Source organism: Pelophylax lessonae, assembly GCF_965119305.1.
Source record: "Pelophylax lessonae genome assembly, chromosome: 3".
In the NCBI taxonomy this organism is placed as follows: domain Eukaryota; kingdom Metazoa; phylum Chordata; class Amphibia; order Anura; family Ranidae; genus Pelophylax; species Pelophylax lessonae.
In genome coordinates this window covers 314489189-314512582 of record NC_138770.1, presented here as the reverse complement: position 1 = coordinate 314512582, position 23394 = coordinate 314489189, and the positions used below count along the sequence as shown (strand labels likewise).

Sequence of the window (23394 nt, the reverse complement as noted above, 5' to 3'; positions counted from 1 at the left end):
ACCAGCTGGTCCAGGGGCTACAGTTTCTGTGATGCCTCTTTGGATGCAGCTCCCCTGATGGCTCGCCTCTGTTTTGACGTTGGTCCTTTTGACGGCGGGTCTTTTGGCTCAAATGCTGATCTGCGCACCAGACTTCTAAAAAGGCCTTGACTAATCTTCCCTTTCAAAGAGATTGCCTGTTTGGAGCTACCCTGGATGACATCATTAAAGGTCTCACAAGAGGGAAAGAGTACCTTTTCTTCCGCAGGCTACGTAGGGCAAGGACCTCGTTGTAGACGTGGACCTTCCATCTTGGCTCATACGTTTTTTCGTCCCTCGACTGACAAGGGCTCAAAGCCTTTTCAGGGCCTCCTCTGGCGTATCCAAATGAACCTGGTCTGGCAAGCGGAAAGCGGGCTTCTCTAGACCTATGGACAAGGCTCTTTCTGCATAAAGGTGTACCTTCACCCATATCGAGGGTGGGGGGGATATCTTCCCTGGTTTCCGGACCCGTGGACTTCCCTGGTGCAAGACAAGTTGGCCCACGAGGTCATTCGGTCCGGCTACAATTCAGTTTTACTCTTGTCCCCCAGCAGGGTTTTTTCCTTTCAACCTGCGCCTGTCCCCAGACAGGTTATAGGGTCTGTTTGGGGCTGTACAAGACCTGTTCCTTCCAGGGGTGATTGTCCTGGTTCTGACTTCAAGAAGTTTTCAGGGTTTTTACTCAAACCTGTTTAGTCCCCATGAAAGAAGGCAAAGCGCGTCCAATCCTGAACCTCAAGGCTCTAAACTGCTTTGTGCGGTTACAGATGTTCAGAATGGAGTCCATTCGAACAGTGGTGGCATCCCTGCCAGTCCCAATATGTGCCAGTCACCAGTGTTTTCTCCGCTTTGCTGTGGGAGAGGAGCATTATCAGTTTGTGGAGTTACCTTTTGGTCTCGCCTCCGCTCCTTGGTTCTTCACAAAAGTGTTGGCTCCGGTGTTAGCCTTGCTACGCCAACGGAGGATCATGGTACTGGGCTACTTGGACGATCTCCTTCTGCGAGCGGAGTCTCCCTCTGCTCTGGTGGAGAACCTGGATATCCCAATACGAACTTTGCGGGAGTTCAGCTGGATTCTGAATTTGCAGAAGTCTGCTCTGGTTCCGTCCACATAGCTGGACTATTTGGGCCTGACTCTGGACTTGCCGTAACCAGAGTGGTCCTTCCTCTGGACAAACTCCAGAAATTGCAGACTGCAATTCGCCTCCTGCTGTCCAACAAATGGTCGTCCCTCCGGACTTTCGGGTGCTGGGCCTGATGGTATCTACCTTCAAGGCGGATCCAATTGCACAGTTCCATACAAGGTCCCTGCAAAGGGAGATTCTGACCAAGTGGGACAAGACTCTGCAGTCTCTGGACAATCGGATACGGCTGAGTCGGGGAACAAAGGAGTCCCTGATATGGTGGCTTCGCTCTCCGGCGCTTCGGGTAGGCAAATCCCTCCTCCCCTTGTATTGGATAGTGGTAACCACAAATGTCAGCCGGTCCCGCTGGGGAGGTGTCCTCGGCCAGTATTCTGCTCAGGGGATCAGGATGCTGGAAGAGTCGAGACTACCCATCAATGTCCTGGAACTCCGAGCGATCAGATTGTCTGGGTTATTGGACGAATCGTCTTCAGGGATGCCCAGTGCGCATTCAATCAGACATTGCCACGGCCGTGGCTTATGTCAATCACCAAGGGGGCACAAGTAGTGCCCTGGCAGCTCTGGGGGTAGCCGGCATTCTAAGGTGGACAGTACGGTTAGTTCCAGCCCTCCCTGCCATTCACATTCCCGGGGTGGAAAATTGGCAGACGGATCACCTCAGTCAGCAGACGTTTGACCATGGGGAGTGGTCCCTTCATTCAGAGGAGTTTCATCAGCTGTGTCTCCGGTGGGCACCCCCGAGGTGGATCTGTTGCCATCTCGGCTCAACAGAAAGGTGCAGACGTTTGTGGCTCGGTCAAGGGATCCTGTGGCAGACGCCAAAGATGCTCTGGTGGTCCCGTGGGGGTCAGTGTTGTCTGATCTATGCCTTCCCTCTTCTCAAGCTTCTGCCCAGACTCCTAAGCCAGGTGCTAAATATAGAGGTTTGTCTGAGTCGGTGATTCCTACGTTGTTAAAAGCTAAGAAATCTACTATTGTATGTGGAAGACGTCCATTGCATGGTGTGAATCTCTCTTGGGGTTCATCTTCGCTGCTTCTTGGTGAACAGAAATTGGCCTTGAGTACCATCAAGTGCCAGGTATCTGCCTTGGCGGTTTTTTTCCAACGACCTTTGGCCATACACTACCTGGTGCATACTTTTTCTTCAGGGTGTCCGACAATTGGTTCCTCCAGTACGGGCTCTGTTGCTGCCTTGAGATCCTAATTTGGTGCTTTCAGCTCTACAGAAGCCTCCCTTTGAAAATATTTTGGATATTCCCCGGCTTACGCTATCCCAGAAAGTTATTCACAAGGATAAGGTGGTGCTTCGCTCCTTTCAGTCATTCCTTCCTAAGGTGGTCTCTGATTTTCATTTGAATGAAGATATTGTGTTGCCTTCCCTGGCGTTTTATGGAGTCTTTCAGGAAGTCAGACTCTCCATTTGTGCTCACGGATGGACCTCGCAAAGGGTTGTCGGCTTCCTCTGTGACCATTTCCAGGTGGTTCAGTCTTATTCCATCGGGGGTCGTATTCCTCCCTCCCTGTCAAAGCACACTCTACTAGGGTGCTTAGTACCTCCTGGGCCTTCCATCATCCCATTGTGTTGCCTTCCCTGGCGTTTATGGAGTCTTTCAGGAAGTCAGACTCTCCATTTGTGCTCACGGATGGACCTCTCAAAGGGTTGTCTGCTTCCTCTGTGACCATTTCCAGGTGGTTCAGTCTTATTCCATCAGGGTTCTTATTCCTCCTTTCTCTGTCAAAGCACACTGTACTAGGGTGCTTAGTACCTCCTGGGCCTTCCATCATCGAGCGTCAGTAAAGCAGGTTTACAAGGCGGCCACCTGGTCGTCGGTGCACACTTTAACAAAGTTTTATAAAGTGGATGTGTGGGCATATGCGGATGCTTCCTTTGGCCTCAAGGTTTTGTAGGCTGCTTTTTAAGAGTACCTGATCCTCTTTTAGGGTGTATTGTTTTTTTTCAGATGGGCTCCAGTTGTTTTGGTTGAACCCCTGTTGCCTGGTTGGCTAATGCTTTGCCTTGGGAATTTTTTGCGGTTTCCTACCCCTCTTGTTAAATACTGCTTTGGGAAGTCCAAATGATCAAGAATGACGGGAGCTGTGTCCGTCAATAAACGAAAGAGAAAATGGAATTTGTGACTTACTGTAAAATCCATTTCTCAGATTTTTTTTTTTTTTTTTTTTTTTGAAGGACACCGCACACCTTTGTGGAGTTAGAATTGTGACACTGCTTGTAGCAAAACTGACTATAGCAGGGAGAGGGAGTATACTGCCCAAGGGTGTAGCCAGAATTTTTTTTTAAATGGTGTCCTACTCCTGTAGTGGGCAGTATAACCCAATGGTCAAGAATAGCTGTGTCCATCAATGAACATCAGAGAAATAGATTTTACAGTAAGTCAAAAATCCCATTTTCTCTATCGTCGTTGACGGACGCAGTTTCTGATGCATATCAGTAGGGTTATACTGCCCCCTACAGGAGTAGGACACTAGAAAAAAAATTCTGGCTATGCCTGTGGGCAGTCCCAGAGGGTACACCCTCTCTCTTCCTGCATAGGTTGTCAGTTTTAATCTTTCTAGTCAGGGAGTAGGGCTTATTTCTTGCTGGGATCTCTGGTCCTGGCAAAGGTTAATTTTTTTTTTTTTTTTAGTGCGTTTTTTTTCCAGATTTTTTCCTGTGAGATATACGAGCAACTATGCCAGTTCTGGGCGACGGGCTGGGTGTATAGATCCAGTGGTCACCCCAGCCGGCCATTGAGCGCGCGCAGACCTTAGCTCCGTGCTGGGTCAGCCGCGACATAATCCCTCTGGACGGGGACTGGCCCCACGAGTTAAATGTCTCGCCAGATCTCACACAGCTGGTTCTAGGCTCGAGTCGCAGCATTTCTATTGCCGACAGCCCCCCCCCCACTTCGGCAGAGTGGGGTTCTGTCAGGAGATGGCACCCGCCTGTTCCAGTATGGTGAGTAAATGTTCCCCCTCTTCCCCTGGCGGATTTTGGGGTGGATGCGGGCCCTTCCCTGGGACGATCGGACCCTCACAATCCCGGGTTCCCCTCTGTCATGTTACACACCCCCCCCCCCCCTTACTGCTGGGGGCTATTGGGCTGGGACCACGCGGCATGTGAGGCCGGGGGCGCTTGCGGCAACGGCCGAATGGTCGTACGGGGGGGGGGGATCATTTTAGGGGCCACTTTCCAATCGATCCCATTCTGGAGCCTGGGGGGTTGCCTCTTCAGGCCGTGCGGGGCCGCCATTTTCTTGTAGCCTCATGTGCTGAGGAGATCAGTGGCCATCTAGGTACACCCGGCACGACCATTTTGCGGTGGCTTTTTCTAATGGGAATCATGATGGGAGTTCCTGGAGGTGTTTTTTGTGGGTGAAGCCCCTCCCTATACCCTGGGTCCTCTTCAGATCCTCCCCTTTTGGATCGAGATTGCTGCTGACACATGTTGTGCAGCCATTCTGGGCCTCCTGGTGCATCTTTAGTACGATGCTGGGGGTCTCCAGTGCGCTTTGCCTGACCTCCGAGGGGCGCGGTGGGAAACAGTTGACACAAATTTTATTTTTTTTTGTCATTTTTTTCAACTTTGGCTGACGGGTTCCCTTGGTACAACATGGACCCTACAAATCATGTTTCCCCATCTGACCCCTTCTGGACCCCAGCTGTCTACAGATGCCATTTCGGCGGTCCTGGAATAGTTTGTGTCCTGGGTGGAGGTGGCGTTTAAAGGGCGAGGTGCTAAGAAACTACCTCCGCCTACCCCTGCCTCATCTGATGTCTCAGATTCTGAGTCTGACTACCTCGCACCTTGTCTCCTCTGACAGTGAGGATTCTCAGTTTACCGCATATTTGGACAGCATGCTCAAAAAAGAATGGGACCGTCCAAAGTGTTCCCTCGGGGTGCCTCAACAGATTGCTAGACGTAATCCTTTTGCGGAGTCCCTGATAAAGAAGTGGACTGAGCTACCGATGGTGGACCCTACGGTCTCAAGACTGATTTTGGCTACCGTTTATCATAGTGAAGGATTCCCCGTCCTTTAAGGATCCGGAGGATAGGGAGGTGGAGGCCTGCAATATGTACTCCCTGGCGGGGTCTGCACTGAGACCGAGGTTTATGATTGCCCTTGGCACACAAACGTTGACTGTATGGGCTAAGTTCCTACGCTGTGACCTGGAGGGGAAACAAGTTCCCTCTGCCTTTTGAGGGAGCTATTGAACCAGCTGATGATGGGGCTACAATTTGTTTGTGATGCCGTGCTAGACACTGCTCCCATATTGGGCCGATATTTCGGCAGTGGTCCTCCAGCGTCTACTTTGGCTGAAGTGCTGGTCTGTGGATCAGACTTCAAAGAAGGCCTTCACTGATCTGCCTTTTCCAGATCGCCTGTTTGGAGCTACCCTGGATGACCTCATTAAGGGTCTCACAGGGGGGTATAATACGTTTTCTTCCAAAGGCTAACAAGGGTAAGGACCCTTGTCGCAGCCAGGGTCCCTCCTTTTCAGCACACACACAGGTTTTTCGTCGCTCAGGGTCAGTTGACAAGGCAAAGCCCTTCATGACTCCCCCTGGAACGGTTCCAAGCGACCCTGGTCTGGCAAGCAAAAGTCTGGTTTCTGGAGACATGCGGACAAAACCTCCTCGGCCTGAAGGTGCGCCCTCACCCGTATCTGGGGTGGGGGGGGGTGACGTCTTTGCCTGTTCCCGGACCTTTGGCTATCCCGGATACCAGACAAATGGGTTCAAGAGGTCATACGGTCCGGTTACAAGATTGAGTTTCGATCTTTACCTTTGGTAAGGTTTTTTCCCTTCCAATGTGCGACTGTCCCCAGATCGCTTGCTGGCGCTGTCTGGGGCAGTTCAGGACCTGGTTCAACAGAGGGTAATAGTTCTGGAACGTTTTCAAGGCTTTTTTTCAAATCTGTTCAGGGTTCCCAGGAAGGAAGGCATGGTGCGTCCAATCCTGGACCTGAAAACTTACTTTGTGCCAGTTCAAAAATTCAAGATGGAATCAGTTCGCACGGGGGTGGCCTCCCTACATCAGGGGGATTTCCTGGCCTCCATAGATATCAAAGATGCCTACCTTCACATCCCAATCTGTGCAGGACACCAACAGTTTCTCCGTTTTGCAGTAGGAGAGGATCACGATCAGTTTGTGGCGTTGCCCTTTGGTCTCGCCTCTGCTCCTCGGGTTTTCACAAAGGTGTTGCCTCCGATTCTGGTGCTGTTGCAGCAGGGCATATGGGTCCTGGGTTACCTGGACAATCTGCTTCTCCGTGCGGAGTCTCCTACGGTGCTGGAAACAAATTTGGAAATCACCATGAGAACTTAAAGGAGTTCAGGTGGATTCTGAACCTTCAGAAGTCGTCCTTGGTCCCTTCCATGAGACTGGACTACCTGGGCCTGACTTTGGACTCGTCCTCAGCCAGTGTATTTCTTCCTACGGAAAAACTCCAGACTGTGGTTCAGCTGTTGCTGTCCAGCAAATGGTCATCCCTTTGGACCTGTATGAGAGTTTTGGGACTGATGGTGTCATCCTTCGAGGCGGTCCCCTTCGTTCACGAGGATCTTCCAGAAGTAAATCCTTCTCAAATGGCACAAGAATCCAAATTCCCTGAACATTCAGATCCAGCTGAACCACGTGACCAGGGAGTCCCTGATCTGGTGGCTTTGGTTCCCGATGCTCAAGCAAGGTAAATCCTTCCTCCCTATATATTGTACAATTGTCACCACAGATGCAAGTCTGTCTGGGTGTGTGGAGGGGGGGGGGGGGGGGTTGAGGTTCTCGGCAGGTTATCTGCTAAGGGAGTCTGGTCCCTGGAGGAATCCAGGTTACTGATCAATGTTCTGGAGCTGGGAGCAATCCAGCTTTGCCTAGTCCACTGGACCAGGTGCCTGCAGGTTTGCCTAGTGCCCATTTAATCGGACAATGCCAGGACCGTGGCTTATGTCAATCACCAAGGGAGCACCAGAAGTGTCCTTGCAGCCTTGGAAGTGGCAGGCATCCTTCGTTGGCCGGAATGCTTTTGTTCCAGCTCTCTCCGCTGTTCACATTCCAGGAGTGGAAAATTGGCAGGCGGATTACCTCAGTCCACAATCCTTGGATGCAAGGGAATGGTCCCTCCACCCGGAGGTGTTCCAGCAGTTGTGCCTTCGTTGGGGCACTCCAGATGTAGATCTGTTGGCATCTCGGGTCAACAGAAAAGAGGCCCACTCCTGGGATCCTCTGGCAGACACCGCAGATGAGCTAGTGGCCCTGTGGGGTCAGTATCAGCTGATTTATGCCTTTCCCCCTCTCAAGTTGCTGCCAAGACTCCTTCACAGGATCGAGGCAGAAGGGATTCCTGTAATTTTTGTGGTTCCAGACTGGCCTCGCCGAGCTTGGTACGCCGACCTGGTCAAACTAGTTGCAGACACTCCTTGGAGACTTACTGTCAAGGGCCAATCTTCCATTGCTTTACGTTCGCTGGCTTTGACGGCTTGGCTGTTGAAAGCCAGGTGCTGAAGGACAGGGCATTGTCTGCTTCAGTGATTCCCACTCTGCCTAAAGTGAGGAAAGCGACTTCTAGGAAGATTTATCGTACGTCTATTGTGTGGCGAGTCTCTGGGGCTCTCCCTCGCTCTTACTCGGTGGCTTGGATATTGGCTTTCCTTCAATGGGAAGTTGATCAAAAGTTGGCCTTGAGTACTATCAAGGGTCAAGTTTTGGCCATGGCAATTTTTTTCCATAGGCTGTTGGCCACCCATTCCCTCCGTTGCCACCTTGGGACCTTAATTTGGTGCTGTCGGTTCTTCAGAAACCTCCTTTTGAAAGTATCAGGAGATTCCCCTGCTTACCTTATCCCAGAAGGTGGCCTTCTTGGTGGCTATTACTTCTGCGCGCAGGATGTCTGAACTGGTGGCGTTGTCCTGTCCTCCCTATCTGGTGGTTCACAGGGATAAAGTGGTACTTCGTCTGGATCCGTCCTTCCTTCCGAAGGTGGTTTCCAGTTTTCACTTAAATGAGGACATCGTGTTACCTTCTTTGTGTCCTAAGCCAAAATATCCTAAGGAATTCGCACTGCTTTCTTTGGATGTGGTTCGGGCAATCAGGGTGTACTTGGCGACTCCTGAGTCTTTTTGAAAGTCAAATTTGCTCTTTGTACTCATGGATGGTCCAAAGGAAGGGCTGCCTGCGTCTGCTGCAACTATTTCCACATGGATCAGACAGACCGCTGTGCAGGCTTATTCAATTAAGGGTCAGGTTCCACCTTTCCCTGTAAAGGCGCATTCTACTCGGGTGTTTAGCGCGTCCTGGGCTTTTCGCCATCAGCCATCTGTGGTCCATGTTTGCAAGGCGGCTACTCAGTCATCTGTTGTCACACATTTACCAAATTTTATAAGGTGGATGTGCTAGCATCTGCTGATGCCTCTTTTGGCCGCAAAGTTTTGCAGGCTGCTTTTTAGGAAGTTTTTTGGCCTTCCTTGAGGGTGTTTTCTGTTTGTTTCAGGTGGGCCTCAGCCTTCCTTGAGGGTGTTATCTGTTTGTTTCAGGTGGGCCTCATCTTGTTTTTCTGATAAGTGCGATGTTGCCTTGTTGGCTATGTTTAGCCTTTGGAACTTTATGGCACTGCTTTGGGACGTTCCTACTGATATAAATCAGGAGCTGTGTCCGTCAATGTACGATAAAGAAAACTGGATTTTTGACTTACCGTAAAATCCTTCTCTCTTAATTTCATTGACGGACACAGTACCCAGCCCTCTATTTTGAGTTGGGCTGGTGTTACTTTCTGACACTGCTTTGATACAAAACTGACATCCTATGCAGGAAGTGAGAGGGTGTACCCTCAGGGACTGCCCATAGGCGTAGCCAGAACTTTTTTTTCGGCCTAGTGTCTTATTCCTGTAGGGGGCAGTATAACCCTACTACTGATATGGATCAGAGAACTGTGTCCGTCAATGAACTTAAGAGAAAATAATTTTTTACGGTAATTAAAAAATAGTTTTTTTTTTTTTTGCATGATAAAAGAACAACCGTTTTTTGTGTAATTGGTGTAGTACTATGGGAAAAAAATGTGACCAAGACCACGCATGCTCGGAAACAAGAGTACATTACATCACTCCGAAGTTGTCTGTCATATGACAAGTTTCGTAACTTTATTAACCTATTGGTTTTCGATGTGAGAATTATTCATAAATTTAGTAACCTAGCATGCAAAGAAAAAAAAAAACATTGTTCAATATGACATAAGATTATCTAGTCTGACTGATTTAGCAGTAAAACGGTACAGGTGAGCAGCTGTGGGATTACCAGAGTTAGACCCCTTTTCAAACTAACGTTCCGATCAGGTCTGCCTTTCCGTTTTTCAGCCAGACCCAATGGAAACCTCTACTCTCCCTTTATGAAGCGATGGGTATAAAAGGAACAGAAGGTCCGTTTACACTCGCCTACCTCCAATCCGATCCTCAAAAAAACAAATGAAAGGGGAATCAATTCTCCTCCTTCTGGGCAGAGCAGATTGGAGGGAGTTGGTTGTAAACAGACAACCTGACCATTTACTTCCGACTGCCCATAGAGGAGAGCAGGCTGTGTCCATGTCCGCTCTGCCTCAGCAGAATGGACCCGGACCTGTCATCCGCTCAATAGACAGATCCCCCACTGAGCAAATTGATCGCCATTGGAGTCTGCCCTGTGTGAAAGGACCCTAATGCCTTGTCTGCACTGTCACTTAATCCTCCTCGATGTATATGCACTACTATCCCTGTGATTCCCAACTTTGTGTGGGTATGGTTATATTGTAGTTTTTATAAATAGATGTATAACCTAACTGGAACATTTTAATTTTTTTATTTGTTCAGGCAACCGAGTACAGGGAAGGAAAAATGGCACGTTTGGGGTTAAAACAGGCTTAGCATTACGGAAAATGAATTCATGGAAAGGTGTCAGCCCGCTAAACAGACCTCCACTTAGCCTGAGGGTAAGCAGTTTCTGCCTGATTTTTGTCTCTTCTGCATAGAGCAGTGTGGTCAAGTTCCTTCCTAAAATGTTAGTTGCTTGGCTGCCATTCAAATGCTTTGGTTTCTTTACTTTTGAGTTAGGGCGGCCATACACGGTTTGAATCTCTGACTGGTTCAGAAGAAAACAGCCGAAATTCAAACCGTTAGTCGGCAGACTGAGTGAATGTACCGAATTGATCGATCAACTTTGGTACAACCAGCCTGCCGGGTTCACTTAAGATTATCGCATGCAGCTACTATAACTGTTCACGATGTTCACTGTCTTCTCCCGGCGGGGACGGGACACTGTCTAAAAGGAAAGTATTTCGCTCCGGCCTTACTGACCTGGAAGAAATAGGGAGACAAGGAATTCTAGTTTAATTTGCTGCATGCTGGTACAGTCTGTAACTCGAAAGTATTGAAATCGTCAGGCAACTCACATTTTTAGAAGCAAAATGGCAATAGCATTGCACATATTACTCAAATGATGGGTAGATTTGAAGCTGAACTCCAGGCCAATAGCTAAATGCAAAAAAAGATACATACATGAATACTATTCAATACCTGCCAAAGGATTTGTATATCGATCAATGCTGTCCTGAGATTTACACAGCTTTGCCTTGCAGGGGAGGGGCTTGATCTTTCCCTGCTGCCTGTTGTCTTTCAATTTAAGTTCTCCTTCCATACTTTCACTGGATAGTGAATAGCGTAGCTGCACTATTTGCACTGCAGAACACCTTAAAGCGGTTGTAAACCCCATGTTCAGCAATGATAAGACATGCATCATTTGACAGTTTATGCAATAAACATGAAAAGAGCATAACTTGTACCTCCATTATTTCTTACTATTTTTACTGTCCCAGCCCTCTGAATGAGTCCAGATCCGTGGGCATCCAGATCCGACAGCCCAGAGTTTGGGAAGCGGAGTTGTAATTTCACTGCACTCCCCTCCCAGCTTTACACACCCAGTGCATTATAATTACAGCGGCTGAGCTGTTCGTGACAGATCTTCATTTCCTAAACTCAATGTGGGAGAAGATCTGATTGGGACAGCTGTCAAAAGTCTATGAATGTGCCTGGAATTTTGGGAATGTTGACAACTATATAAGGGCGTTCAGCTAGATTAGGGAGTGTGACTTTGATCGGATTTTCTTGCATTTTTGCTCACTTAGCTTGTGAAGAGAGCTTTGGAAACTGCAGCTCAAAGTGCATGCTGAATCGCATCGCTGATGAGTGAACCAGGGCTGATGGTCATGATCCAGAAGTGCTGAGCAGGACTAAAGTGCCGTTACAGACACTCCCAGCTCTGAGCTCTGTCAAGCTGAGACTGCAGGAGCCACGCCTGTTTCACTCACGATCATGCATGAGTCTTCTCTGCATGTCTGTCAAGCAAAGTAGAGGGGATGTGGCAACACTTCTTTGTTTTTTTTTCTCTCTCAGATGTCCAGATTTTATCTCTATCGTTCATTGACGGACGCAGTTCCTGATCCATATCAGTAGGGTTATACTGCCACAGGAGTAGGACACTAGGCAGAAAATAGAGGGTACACCCTCTCTTTTCCTGCATAGGATGTCAGTTTTAATCTGCCTAGTCAGCAGTAAGGACCTAGTTCCTTGCTAGGATCTTTGGTCCTTGCATAAAAGTGTTTTTTTTTTTTTTTAATATAGATTTTATTGGCTATTTTTTTCTCTGGGTTTTTTTCCTGTGAGATCTACAAGCAACTATGCCAGATCTGGGCGACGGGCTGCATATATAGATCCAGCTGGCCAGCTATCGCGCGCAGACCTTAGCTCCGTGCTGGGTCAGCCGCGACATAGTCCCACTGGACGGTGACTGGCCCAGCGAGTTAAACGTCTCACAAGGTCCCACACGACAGCGTCTAGGCCTGTGTCGCAACGTTCCTATTTGGCCGACAGCCCCCCACTTCGGCGGAGAGGGGGTCCTGTCAGGAGATGGTGCCCGCCTGTTTTCCTAGTACGTAAAGTAAATGTTCTCCCCTCTTCCCTGGCGAATTTTGGGGTGGACACGGGCCCCTCCCTGGGATGGTCGGACCCTCACATTCCTGGGTTCCCCTCTGTTCTGTTGTGCAACACTCCCCCCTCCACCCCTCACGCAGGGGACTGTTTGGGCCTACCTGAGTTTGGGATCACGTTTTCAGGCCGCATGGGGGGTCTGGGGGTTCGCCGTTGGCGGTGCTCGGCCGATCGTGCGGGGGGCGCCTCGGTTGGTCGGGCTGGAGGGTCCCCCTGTGGGTCCTCGTTTGCCGCGTGGGGGGCCGCCATTTTCTTGTAACCTCGTCTGCTACAATGACGGCAGCCATCTTGGTACACCCGTTTTCGGCCGTTTTGTGGTGGATTCTCTGTTGGGAATCTAGGTGGGAGTGCCTGGAGGTGTTTTCCGGGGGATGGAGCCCCTCCCTTCACCCTGGGCAGTTTCAATGCTCACTCCCTTTTGGGAGAACTGCTGTTACACATGCAGACGTTCTGAGACTGGCTGATGCATATTGGGACAGTGAGTTCTGGGGGTTTCTCTCTCTGTCTTCAGTACGTACCTGATCTTTAGGGGGCGCTTAGCACAGTGGGACCGTTTTTTTTTGTTTTTTTTTTGCAAAAAAGTTAATTTTTGTAATTTTTCAAATTTTGCTGTGGGGTTGTTCTGGTGCAGTATGGACCCTGCAGACTGTTTCCCCACCTGACCCCCCTCACGGAGGCCACAGGGCCTTCAGGATTTCAAATGTCCACCAATGCAATTTTGGCGGTTCTGGAAGCATTGTGTCCCGGGTGGAGGTGGCCTTAAGAAGGCGATCTCCACCTACACCTAACTCATCCGATGTCTCGGCCTCTGAGTCTGGCTCAGCCGCCGCAGACGTGGTTCTCCCTGCTGGGTCTGTTACCTCACGCCCTGCCTCCTCGGATAATGAGGATGACATTCCTACCTCCCCTGCCACGCAAGATACAGGCGCTGGTGGATGCACTGGTTGTTTCTGTGTGTAGCACCCTGGAATTTGGAGGACACAGCGGCGGCTGCGCCTAGGCGCAGGTTGCGTTTGGCACTCGCATGCCATCCGGAGCAGAAATGATTTTCTCTTCACAGCTTTTTTTGCTAGTATGCTCATAAAAGAATGGGACTGTCCGGGACGTTCCCCTGGGGTGTCTTAAGCAGCTTCTAGACATTACCCTTTTGAGGAGTCTCTGGTAAAGAAGTGGACGGTACCACCTGAGATGGATCCACCGGTCTCCAGGCTGAATAAGGCTACCGTTATTCCAGTTGAGGAATTCCTGTCCTTTAAGGACCTGGGGGATAGGATGGCAGAGGCTGAGGCTCGCGATCTGTACTCCCTGGCGGGGTCTGCACTAAGAACAGTGTTTAAGATTGCCCTTGCCACGCAGACTCTGATGGGCGGAGTTCCCTCCTGCCTTGGGGGAGCTGGTGCAGGGGCTGCAATTTGTTTGCGATGCCACGCTGGACACGGCTCCTTTATTGGGTCACCTGCCGGTTTCGGCAGTGGTTATCCTGCGTATACTTGGCTGAAGTGTTGGTCTGCGGATCAAACTTCTAAGAAGGCCTTAACGGGTCTCCCTTTTCAGGGGGATTGCCTGTTTGGGGCAGCCCTGGATGACATTAAATAAGGGTCTCACGGGGGATGAGTACTTGTCTTCCCCAGGCTAACAGGGGTAAGGGCCCTCGTCGCAGATGGGATCCCTCCTTTTCGGCTCACAAACAGTTTCTTCATCCCTCGGGGACAGTCGATGGGGCGAAGTCCTTCAAAACTTCCACAGGTGGCTCTAAGTGACCCTTGCCTGGCAAACAAAAGGTCCGTTTTTTTTTCCAGGCCTGCGGACAAGGCCTACTCAGCCTGAAGGTGTGTCCTCACCCGTATAAGGGGTTGGGGGGACGTCTTTGCCGGTTCTCGGACCTGCTGCTGGCCCGGATCCCAGACAGCTAGGTTCAGGAGGTCATGCGGTTCAGTTGCAAGATCGAGTTTCGATCCGTTTCTCCTGTAAGGTTTTCCCCTCCAATGTACGGCTGTCCCCGAATCGCTTGCTGGCGCTCTATGGGGCAGAACAGGATCTGGCTCAACAAGGCTGTACCTAATGGCCCTGGATGGTTCCGTGCGAATCAAAAATTCAAGATGGTATCGGTTTGCAGGATGGTGGCTTCCCTACATGAGGGGGATTCCTGGTGTCCATAGACATCAAAGATGCCTACCTTTACATCCCGTTATGTGCAGGACACCAACGGGTTCTCAGTTTTTGTCGTGGGAGAGGATCACTATTGGTTGGTGGCGTTACCCTTTGGTCTCGCCTCTGCTCCTTGGGTCCTCACAAAGGTGTTGGCTCCGGTCCTGGTGCTGTTGCGACAGCGGGGTGTATCGGTCCTGGGTTACTGGCCGATCTGCTTTTCCGTGCGGAGTCCCCTACAGTGCTGACAACGAATTTGGAAGTCACCTTGAGAACTCTGGAGAAGTTTGGTTGGGTTCTGAACCTTCAGAAGTTGTCCCTTTTATGAGACTGGACTATCTGGGCCTGACTTTGGACTCGTCCCCAGCCAGGGTGTTTCTCCCTCCAAAGAAACTCTTGAAACTTCAGACTGTGGTTCACCAGTTGCTGTCCAGCACATGGTCATCCTTTCGAACCTGCATGCAAGTTCTGGGACTGATGGTGTCGTCTTTCGAGGCGGTCCCTTTTGCTCAATCCTTCCTCCAGAAGGCAATGCTTCTCACATGGGACTAGAATTCAATCTCTCTGGACATTCTGATCCAGCTGAGCCAGGTAACCAGGGAGTCCATGATCTGGTGGCTTCGGTCCCCTATGCCCAAGCAGGAAATCCTTCCTCCGCTTATACTGGACAATTGTCACCACGAATGCAAGCCTGTCCGGATGGGAAGGAGTCCTCGGCAGGTTCTCTGCTCAGGGAGTATGGTCCCTGGAGGAATCCAGGTTACCGATCGATGTCCTGAAACTAAAAGCGATCCGACTTGCCTAGTTCACTGGACCGGGCACCTGACGCTGTCCAGTGCGCATTCAATCGGACTATGCCACGACCGTGGCTTATGTCATTCACCAAGGGTGTCCTTGCGGCCTTTGAAGTGACAGGCATTCTTCGTTGGGCAGAGCGCCATGTTCCAGCTCTCTCTGCTGTTCACATTCCAGGTGTGGAAAATTGGCAGGCGGATTACCTCAGTCGACAGGCCTTGGATGCAGGGAAATGGTCCCTACATCTGGGGGTGTTCCAGCAGTTGTGCCTTCGTTGGGGCACTCCAGACGTGGATCTGTTGGGGTCGCATAAACAGGATAATGCAGAGGTTTGTGGCCTGCTTCTGGGACCCTCTGACAGATGCACTGGTGGCACCATGGGGTCAGGATCAGCTGCTGTCTGCCTTTCCTCCTCTCAAGTTGCTGCCAAGATTTCTTCGCAGGATCAAGGCAGAAGGGATTCCGGTCATTCTCGTGGCTCTGGACTGGCCTCGCCGAGCTTGGTATGGCGACCTGGTCAGGCTAGTCACAGACGCTCCTTGGAGACTTCCTCTCAGGGAGGATCTATTGTCTCCAGGGCCAATCTTCCATCCTGCTTTACAGTCGCTGGCTTTGTCAGCTTGACTGTTGAAAGCCAAGTGCTGCTGAAGGGCAGGGGATTGTTTGCTTCAGTGGTTCCCACTCTGCTTAAAGTGAGGAAAGCGACTTCTAGGATGATTCATCATCGTACGAGAAAGTTGTATATTGCGTGGTGTGAGTCTCTGGGCTCCCCCTCGCTCTTACTCGGTGGCGTGGATCTTGGCTTTCCTTCAACGGGGAGTTGATCAAAAGTTGGCCTTGAGTACTATCAAGATTCAGGGTTTTGTCTTTGGCAATTTTCTTCCAAAGGCCGTTGGCCACCTGTTCCCTATTGCGTAACTTCTTCCAGGGGGTGCGATACTTGGTACCTCCGGTGCGACCTCCATCACCAACTGGAGACCTTAATTTGGTGCAGTCGGTTCTTCAAATACCTCCTTTTGCAAGTATTCGGGGGTTTCCCATGCCTACCTTATCACAGGTGGCCTTCTTGGCGGCTATCTCTCTTCTGCGCGCAGGGTGTCTGCACAGGCGACATTGTCCTGTTGTTCTCCCTATATGTTGGTTCAAGGAGACAAGTGGTACTTTGTCCGGATCCGTCCTTCCTTCCGAAGGTGGGTTCTAGTGTTCACTTGAACGAGGACATTGAGCTTAGGACACAAAGATGGTAATACAAATATTCTATGGAACATGCACTGCATACTCTGGATATAGTTTGGGCAATCAATGTGTACTTGGCGACTACTCAGTCTTTTCGTAAGTTAGAATTGCTCTCTGTACTCACGGATGGCCCAAGAAATGGGCTGCCTGCGTCTGCTGCGACTATTTCCAGATGGATCAGACAGATGGTGGTGCAGGCTTATTCAGTTAAGGGTCAGGTTCTACCTTTCCCTGTTTGTGCATTCGACTCGGGCGCTTGGTGCTTCCTGGTCTTTTCGCCATACAGGCATCTGTGCTTCAGGTTGCAAGGCGGCTACCTGGTCGTCTGTTCACACCTTTACCAAATTTTATATGGTGGATGTGCTGGCATCTGCAGATGCTTCTTTTGGCCGTAAAGTTTTGCAGGCTGCGGTTTGGAGGGCTTTTTGGATTTCCTTGAGGGTGTTAACTGTTTGTTTCAGGCCGGCCTCATCGTGTTCTGATGAGTCCTATGTTGCCTGGTTGGCTCTGTTTATCCTTGGGGACTTGTTTTTTTTTCTGCTGTTCCCATCCCTCATTTTATGGCACTGCTTTGGGACGTCCCTATTGGTATGCCTCAGGAACTGCATCCTAAAATGAACAATAGAGAAAACTGGATTTTTGACTTACCGTAAAATCCGTTTCTCTTAAGTTCATTGTCGGACGCAGTACCCACCCCTCTGACACTGCTTTGTTACAAAACTGACATTCTATGCAGGAAGAGAGAGGGTGTACCCTCTGGGACTGCCCATAGGCATAGCTAGAACTTTTTTTCTACCTAGTGTCCTATTCCTGTAGGGGCAGCATAACCCTACTGGTATCCATCAGGAACCTCGTCCGTCAATGAACTTAAAGAAGTAAACCCGCTGAAACAAATGTGGAAAAAAAAAAAAAACCTGTAAAGACAAAGGCATAATGAGCTAGAATGCATCCCATACTAGCTCATTATGAAGTACTTGTATAAATGTGGGTGCGCTGATAGGGGTAAGGCTGCTACCTGAACTAAACCTAGTGAAAATAATTGTTGAAAAAATAGGTGCCCTAAACAAGAGTGCTAAAATGAATTGCCATAATAACACATATGCAAATCACAATAAATTTACAGTGAAAATTCACAAAAAAGTGTTGGTGATCAATCAAACAAAAGGTGAACGTGATCCAAAATTGGAAAACTGAACAAAGGTTCAAAACCAATAATAGTCCACAAAGTCCAAATGATATAATCTTCACCATACAGTGCAATGTGAAAAATGTGGGAAATCAACTTCAAATGAGGTTTCCAGTGATATAAATAGTGATTCCCACCACCGACCGGCTTTCCTTCTTACCAGAGTGAATGAGGTAAGGTGCAGAGTAAAACTCAATGTAGCCAGTTGGGGAGGAGGAAAACTTCCACTACAATTCTACCCTGTGAGATGACGCAAATTGGCCTCTTAACAGATGGTATATGTCAAAACGCAGGAAAAATCTCCTGAATGGATGTCCCCTCTGTTAATCGGATGTCTGTAGTCACCTCCGCTGCAAGTCCGCTGTCTTATTGCACTCCCCGGGATACCATGTGAGGAATAAGGAGCAGACAATAGTGTAATACCCCCAGGATGTTTATTGAAAAAAAGGTAATACACTTACATGTGGTATGCGGGGAAACAGCGAGAGTATCCTTAGTATGCCTATGCCCGGCTGCAGATCAGGCAATAGGCGACGTATGTGGCGGCGCGACGCGTTTCCTCTGACAAGGCTTCTGCTGAGATAGGAGGGACATGCGCGCCGCCACATCCGCCCTTAAGAAGCTCTTGGATCATTGAACACTTCCGGTGTCCGCAGGGGATGACGGGAAACCACTCCCCTGTTTTCTACATTAACAGAGGGGACATCAATTCAGGAGATTTTTCCTGCCTTTTGACATATACTATCTGGTAAGAGGCCAATTTGCGTCATCTCACAGGGTGGAATTGTAGTGGAAGTTTTCCTCCTCCCCAACTGGCTACATTGAGTTTTACTCTGCACCTTACCTCATTCACTCTGGTAAGAAGAAAAGCCTGTCGGTGGTGGGAATCACTATTTATATCACTGGAAACCTCATTTGAAGTTGATTTCCCACATTTTTCACATTGCACTGTATGGTGAAGATTATATCATTTGGACTTTGTGGACTATCATTGGTTTTGAACCTTTGTTCAGTTTTCCAATTTTGGATCACGTTCACCTTTTGTTTGATTGATCACCTACACATTATGAAGTACTTACCTAAAAACGAAGCCCTCGCAGTGCCGACAGGACGGCTGACATGATTGGCAGGAGGCGCGATTACAACACTCCCGCGCATGCGCCACTGTTAACGGCACTGGGCTCTTAAGGAACGTCATGGGTGGCCATTCCTTCAGAGCGCATGCGCCGATGACGGCATCGGCTGCATGCGCTGTAAATATCTCCTAAACGGTGCAAGTTTAGGAGATATTTATAGCACCTATAGGCAAGCCTTAATATAGGCTTACCTATAGGTAAAAATCAACAAAGTTGGTTTACAACCACTTTAAGAGAAAAGGATATTACAGTAAGTCAAAAATCCCATTCAAAAATACAGATGACAGGCTGTTTGTTTACCTACCAGAGTTTGCACAAATGAGTTGTGCTGCTTTGCTGAATAAGCTACAATGTTTAGTATAGTTTTTGTTATCTGGGTTTACAACCACTTTAATGGCTCCTTGTACTAGGTCTCCCATCCCTTCTGTGAAGGTTTTATCTGTATTCTTTATATAGATGTTAAAAGAGAATAGAGACTTTTGAAGATCCTGTTTGTCTTGTACATCAAATGTGCCCTTGACTTTCACATTCTATTTAATAAACGGACGTATACTGATCTGATGTATGTAATCACGTACCTAAATGGACATAGATGTATACTGGTTTGTACTGATGGTGATCGGAATACGTTACTGTCGATTTTCCATCCACAAAAATGGATGAACAAAACACCATTTGAAGGGAGGGGGCTTTTGTGGATAAGAATATACAGTTGTTGAATTCTCAAATAAAAAAAAAAGTATACTAACTATAATGCCTTTCATCATTTTATGAAGAATTCAGAAGGTCAATGGTCACCCTTCCGGAGGCGAACAAATCTTTCAAGACGTCTAGGGTTTGTACCTTCTCTGAAGAGAAACTATTTTCATAGGTAAGCTGGACATGTAAGTGTTTTAACCTCATGTAAAGGCAGCCCCCACCTTTAGGGGACTGTTCACTGCATACAGTATTTATTTCTGCTTTTTATTAACTATGGCTCTATTTTTTTTTACCAGTGCTTGCTGCTACTAGCATGTTTTTTTGTTTTTAATTCTACTCCAAGGTATAACTAAAAGCAAAACGTTTTTCGTTTTTTTGTTTAGATAGATGTTCTAATCCCATTCTACTCTAACAGGGTTTTTTTTTTTTTTGTTTTTTTTTGCTTACTGTGCCTATTAGGGAGAATCACCCTCCCTATTTGTCAGGTGTACCATTATAACTGAGGGTGATGGAAAATCCCAAATTTTGGATTGTCACCAGAACAGGATTGGAAGGGACATCTTTCAGTGGGGATACCAGTTCTGGTGACCCTAGTGACAGTCAAAAATTCACTTACTTTGGGGGAGGGGGGATTATGGTGTGGGGTCGGTTTTCAGGGGTTGGGCTTGGCCCCTTAGTTCCAGTGAAGGGAACTCTTAAGGAGTCAGCATGCCAAGACATTTTGGATAATTTCATGCTCCCAACTTTGTGGGAACAGTTTGGGGATGGCCTCTTCCTGTTCCAACATGACTGCACACCAGTGCACAATGCAAGGTCCATAAAAACATGGATGAATGAGTTTCGGGTAAAGGAACTTGACTGGCCTGCAGAGTCCTGACCTCAACCCGATAGAACACCTTTGGGGTGAATTAGAGCGGAGATTGCGAGCTGGGCCTTCTCGTCCAACATCAGTGCCTGACTGCTTCGAGAAGAATGGTCAAACATTCTCATACACACACTCCTAATCCTTGAGGACCTTTTAGCTGCAAAGGGTGGGCCAACCCCATATTGAACCCTACAGACTAAGACCATGGGATGCCATTAACGTTCATGTGCATGCAAAGGAAGGAGTTCCTTTTACTTTTGACAATACAGTGTACTTTGCTTCCAGCAATCAGGGATTTATATGCTGACTCTCTCTCCTGAAACTCCTCATCTCAGCACTCCCTGTAGTTCAGAAGGCAGGCTCTGTGAAATGTGTTACACAGCAGTGCCTACTCACAGGGCATAGTGAATGTGTTGAGAATTCAAGGAAATAATTGTGTGAGGATCTCTACAAAGTAAGTTTTTACAGACTTGATTGTTCCGATTAAAAGAAGTAGGCTAGAAATAATTGAAATATAGTGTGGGAATTAATATATTATTTTACATTGTGAGCATAGATATGCTTTAACATAATTTCTTTCTAAACAGAATAATTTAGGAATTCACAGTAATGCTTGCCAAAAGTTCTTGCAGCATGTACTTTGCCTGGAGGTGTACCTCACAGTAAAACCACACTATAAAAGGAGGGGGGGTTCAAATACCATGGACCATTTTGCATATCTTCTTTATATAAATGACAATTTGTCATCTTTGCTGAATGTGTCCCCTCAGATGTATTAGTGTATGTATGGAAACTTAGTGGATGATAAAGCTTGAACTCCGGCCATACATACTGTTTTTTGCACAGCTGTATAGGCTTCACTCCTGTACTAAAATTGTTTACAGGCTGCTGGGAAGTTTTTAGGAAGCTATACACAGCACTCTGCTGGCCCATAATCTGCTTGCATAAAGAAGCTCAGAGACCCATTAATGTCACTGGGCCTAAAATAATATATACTATATATAATAGTATGTTGAAGATTGGGGGGAGAGGAGAGGAGGAGCCAGAGAAAGCAAATTATAGGCAGATTAAACATCAGCTTTAGGATTCAGATTATTTCTTAGTAATCTTGTGTTTTTTTTTTTTTTTTACACTGCAGTAGTTATTCTCAAGCGTCTTTTAGAAGAGGACTGAGGACAAATCAACAAAGAGACCAACGACAAGCAACTTATTTCCAGAAGCGAGGCCTAAAGGTAATGACATACATAAAACCTCCAAGTCTAAATATTTGTCAAGCAACAGCTAGTGTTGTCTAACATAATTGTAGATGCTGTACTAGAAATGAAGGCTGAATGAAATAGAAAATCTCTGTGAAGGGATGATGGAAGAATAATGGAGCAACCCCTTTTTTTTATTTTTTTATTTTTTTATTTTTTTTTTTGGACATGCACAAGCACTTAAGTTTTCAAATCTACCAAATTGCAGACAATGACGCAGAATAGCTTAATTACAGTACACATCTTTAGGCTAGGTTCGAAATATTGGGACCCTGCGACCTGCATGTTGCTCTGGCACGGTAGCCAATTCATTTGAAAACACAGGGAAAAGGTCTCTGCGTCGTTTCTGGAATTGCATCCTGCATGAGAACTACAAATGCAATGCCTGCTGACCGAATGACCTTTGGTCATGCACGTGGTTCTAGCTTTGCTTTAACATGCCTGTATACTGGGCCAACCTTACTTGTACAATACTCGGTTGCTTAGCGGGACACCCTGCTTTCGGTCATATTATTAAAATGTGATAAGCTTACATGTACTATGTTTTCCTGGTTTAACTTGATATTGAGACTGTCTCTTGCACTTGCTGGTAATCTTATCGGTTACTATGTTACACTCTTTTTGTTTTCCGGTGTTATAATGAACTTTACACATTGTTTATGTTTTCTACACTAAAATAAAATAAAGAATTTGAAAAAAAAAAAAAAAAAAAACAAATGCAGTGCAGTTTCCAGTGCGTGCAACATGCCATTAGGATTGTCACCTGCATGCATCCAGCTAATTTTTCTGTGTGGGTGTTTATGGCTGCAGAAACATGTGCGAACCCACAGTGGGAGCAACCCGCACAGATGTGAACCTAGTCTTTGTGTAAGATTATTAAAATAAAGAAAACTTTATTGAACTGGCAAAAAAAAAGGCCAAGAATACACACACAGACACTTCCAGCAAACCTCAGTTTTGTAGAAAAGCAGTACCAATGACATGAAGCAAAGGGTGGCAAGTACAAAATTCCTATTGTCCTCTTAGGGGCAAGGAAGAGTGCCATACTGTCAGGACATCCAAACTCAGTCCAACTGAGGAGTAGGCAACAGCAACACCTATATCAGGCTTAACAATGGCAGAACTAGAGGACTACCTAAGGACCAACATCCAAACCTGAAACAAGATGAGGCCTAACCCCCCGCTGATGGGGGATCCCGGCAACATGACTAAAGAAAGAACACGAAAAATTAAGTTGATGCTCGAGACTAAGATGAAAAGGTCACTATGGGAGAAGAATAACATTGACCCATTGATCAAGCAAAAATTGATCACAAGAATCCACCTGCGCATGGAACAAAAAAAAAAAAATGATTTTAAAATTTAAAAAAGTCCAAATAGGTCCAAGAAGGAACCTGTGAAGATTTTGGAACAGAGTACATCTGCCACTCTAAACAGGGAGGCCCTAGGTCATTACCCAGTACAAACCAAAAAATGAGAATTCCATGCCTATAGAGATTGTTGGGACAGACAACTATCTCGTTGTGGGAGACTAACCAGGACAGATCACTGTACCTGGTTGGAAACCGTAACCTAATAAAAATGAGAAGTCCTCCTTGAAAATAATAAGGGAAATGACAATTCAATCCCACAAAATCCACATGACTGGAAGGGGTAGGGTGCATAAGAACCTCCTTAACAAGATTTAGCAGGAATTATAGGTTAAACCCAATCATAAGCTGGGGAAACAGAATGTGACCCAGATAGAGCCAAGGACGCGACATTGTAACCAGACTGTATATGAATTCCTGTATGCCTCAATTGACTCCAATAAAATGTCTGGAAGTGAGGGAAAATCTACTGTCCATGTCAGCAGAACAGGAAGTGAAGAGAAATCTGTTATGGAGTTTCTGCAGCAAAATC

At 47.6% G+C, this 23394-nt stretch overlaps 1 protein-coding gene across 1 annotated transcript in view; it reads left to right on the top strand.

Annotated features, from left to right (window-relative positions):
• Positions 1-23394, top strand: part of FYTTD1 (forty-two-three domain containing 1) — a 72807-nt gene that overhangs the window by 25988 nt on the left and 23425 nt on the right. The window contains exons 3-5 of the mRNA XM_082252508.1: positions 10000-10118; positions 19449-19543; positions 21375-21468. Of these exons, the coding sequence (XP_082108634.1) occupies positions 10000-10118; positions 19449-19543; positions 21375-21468 (308 nt within the window). The remainder of the gene's footprint in view (positions 1-9999; positions 10119-19448; positions 19544-21374; positions 21469-23394) is intronic.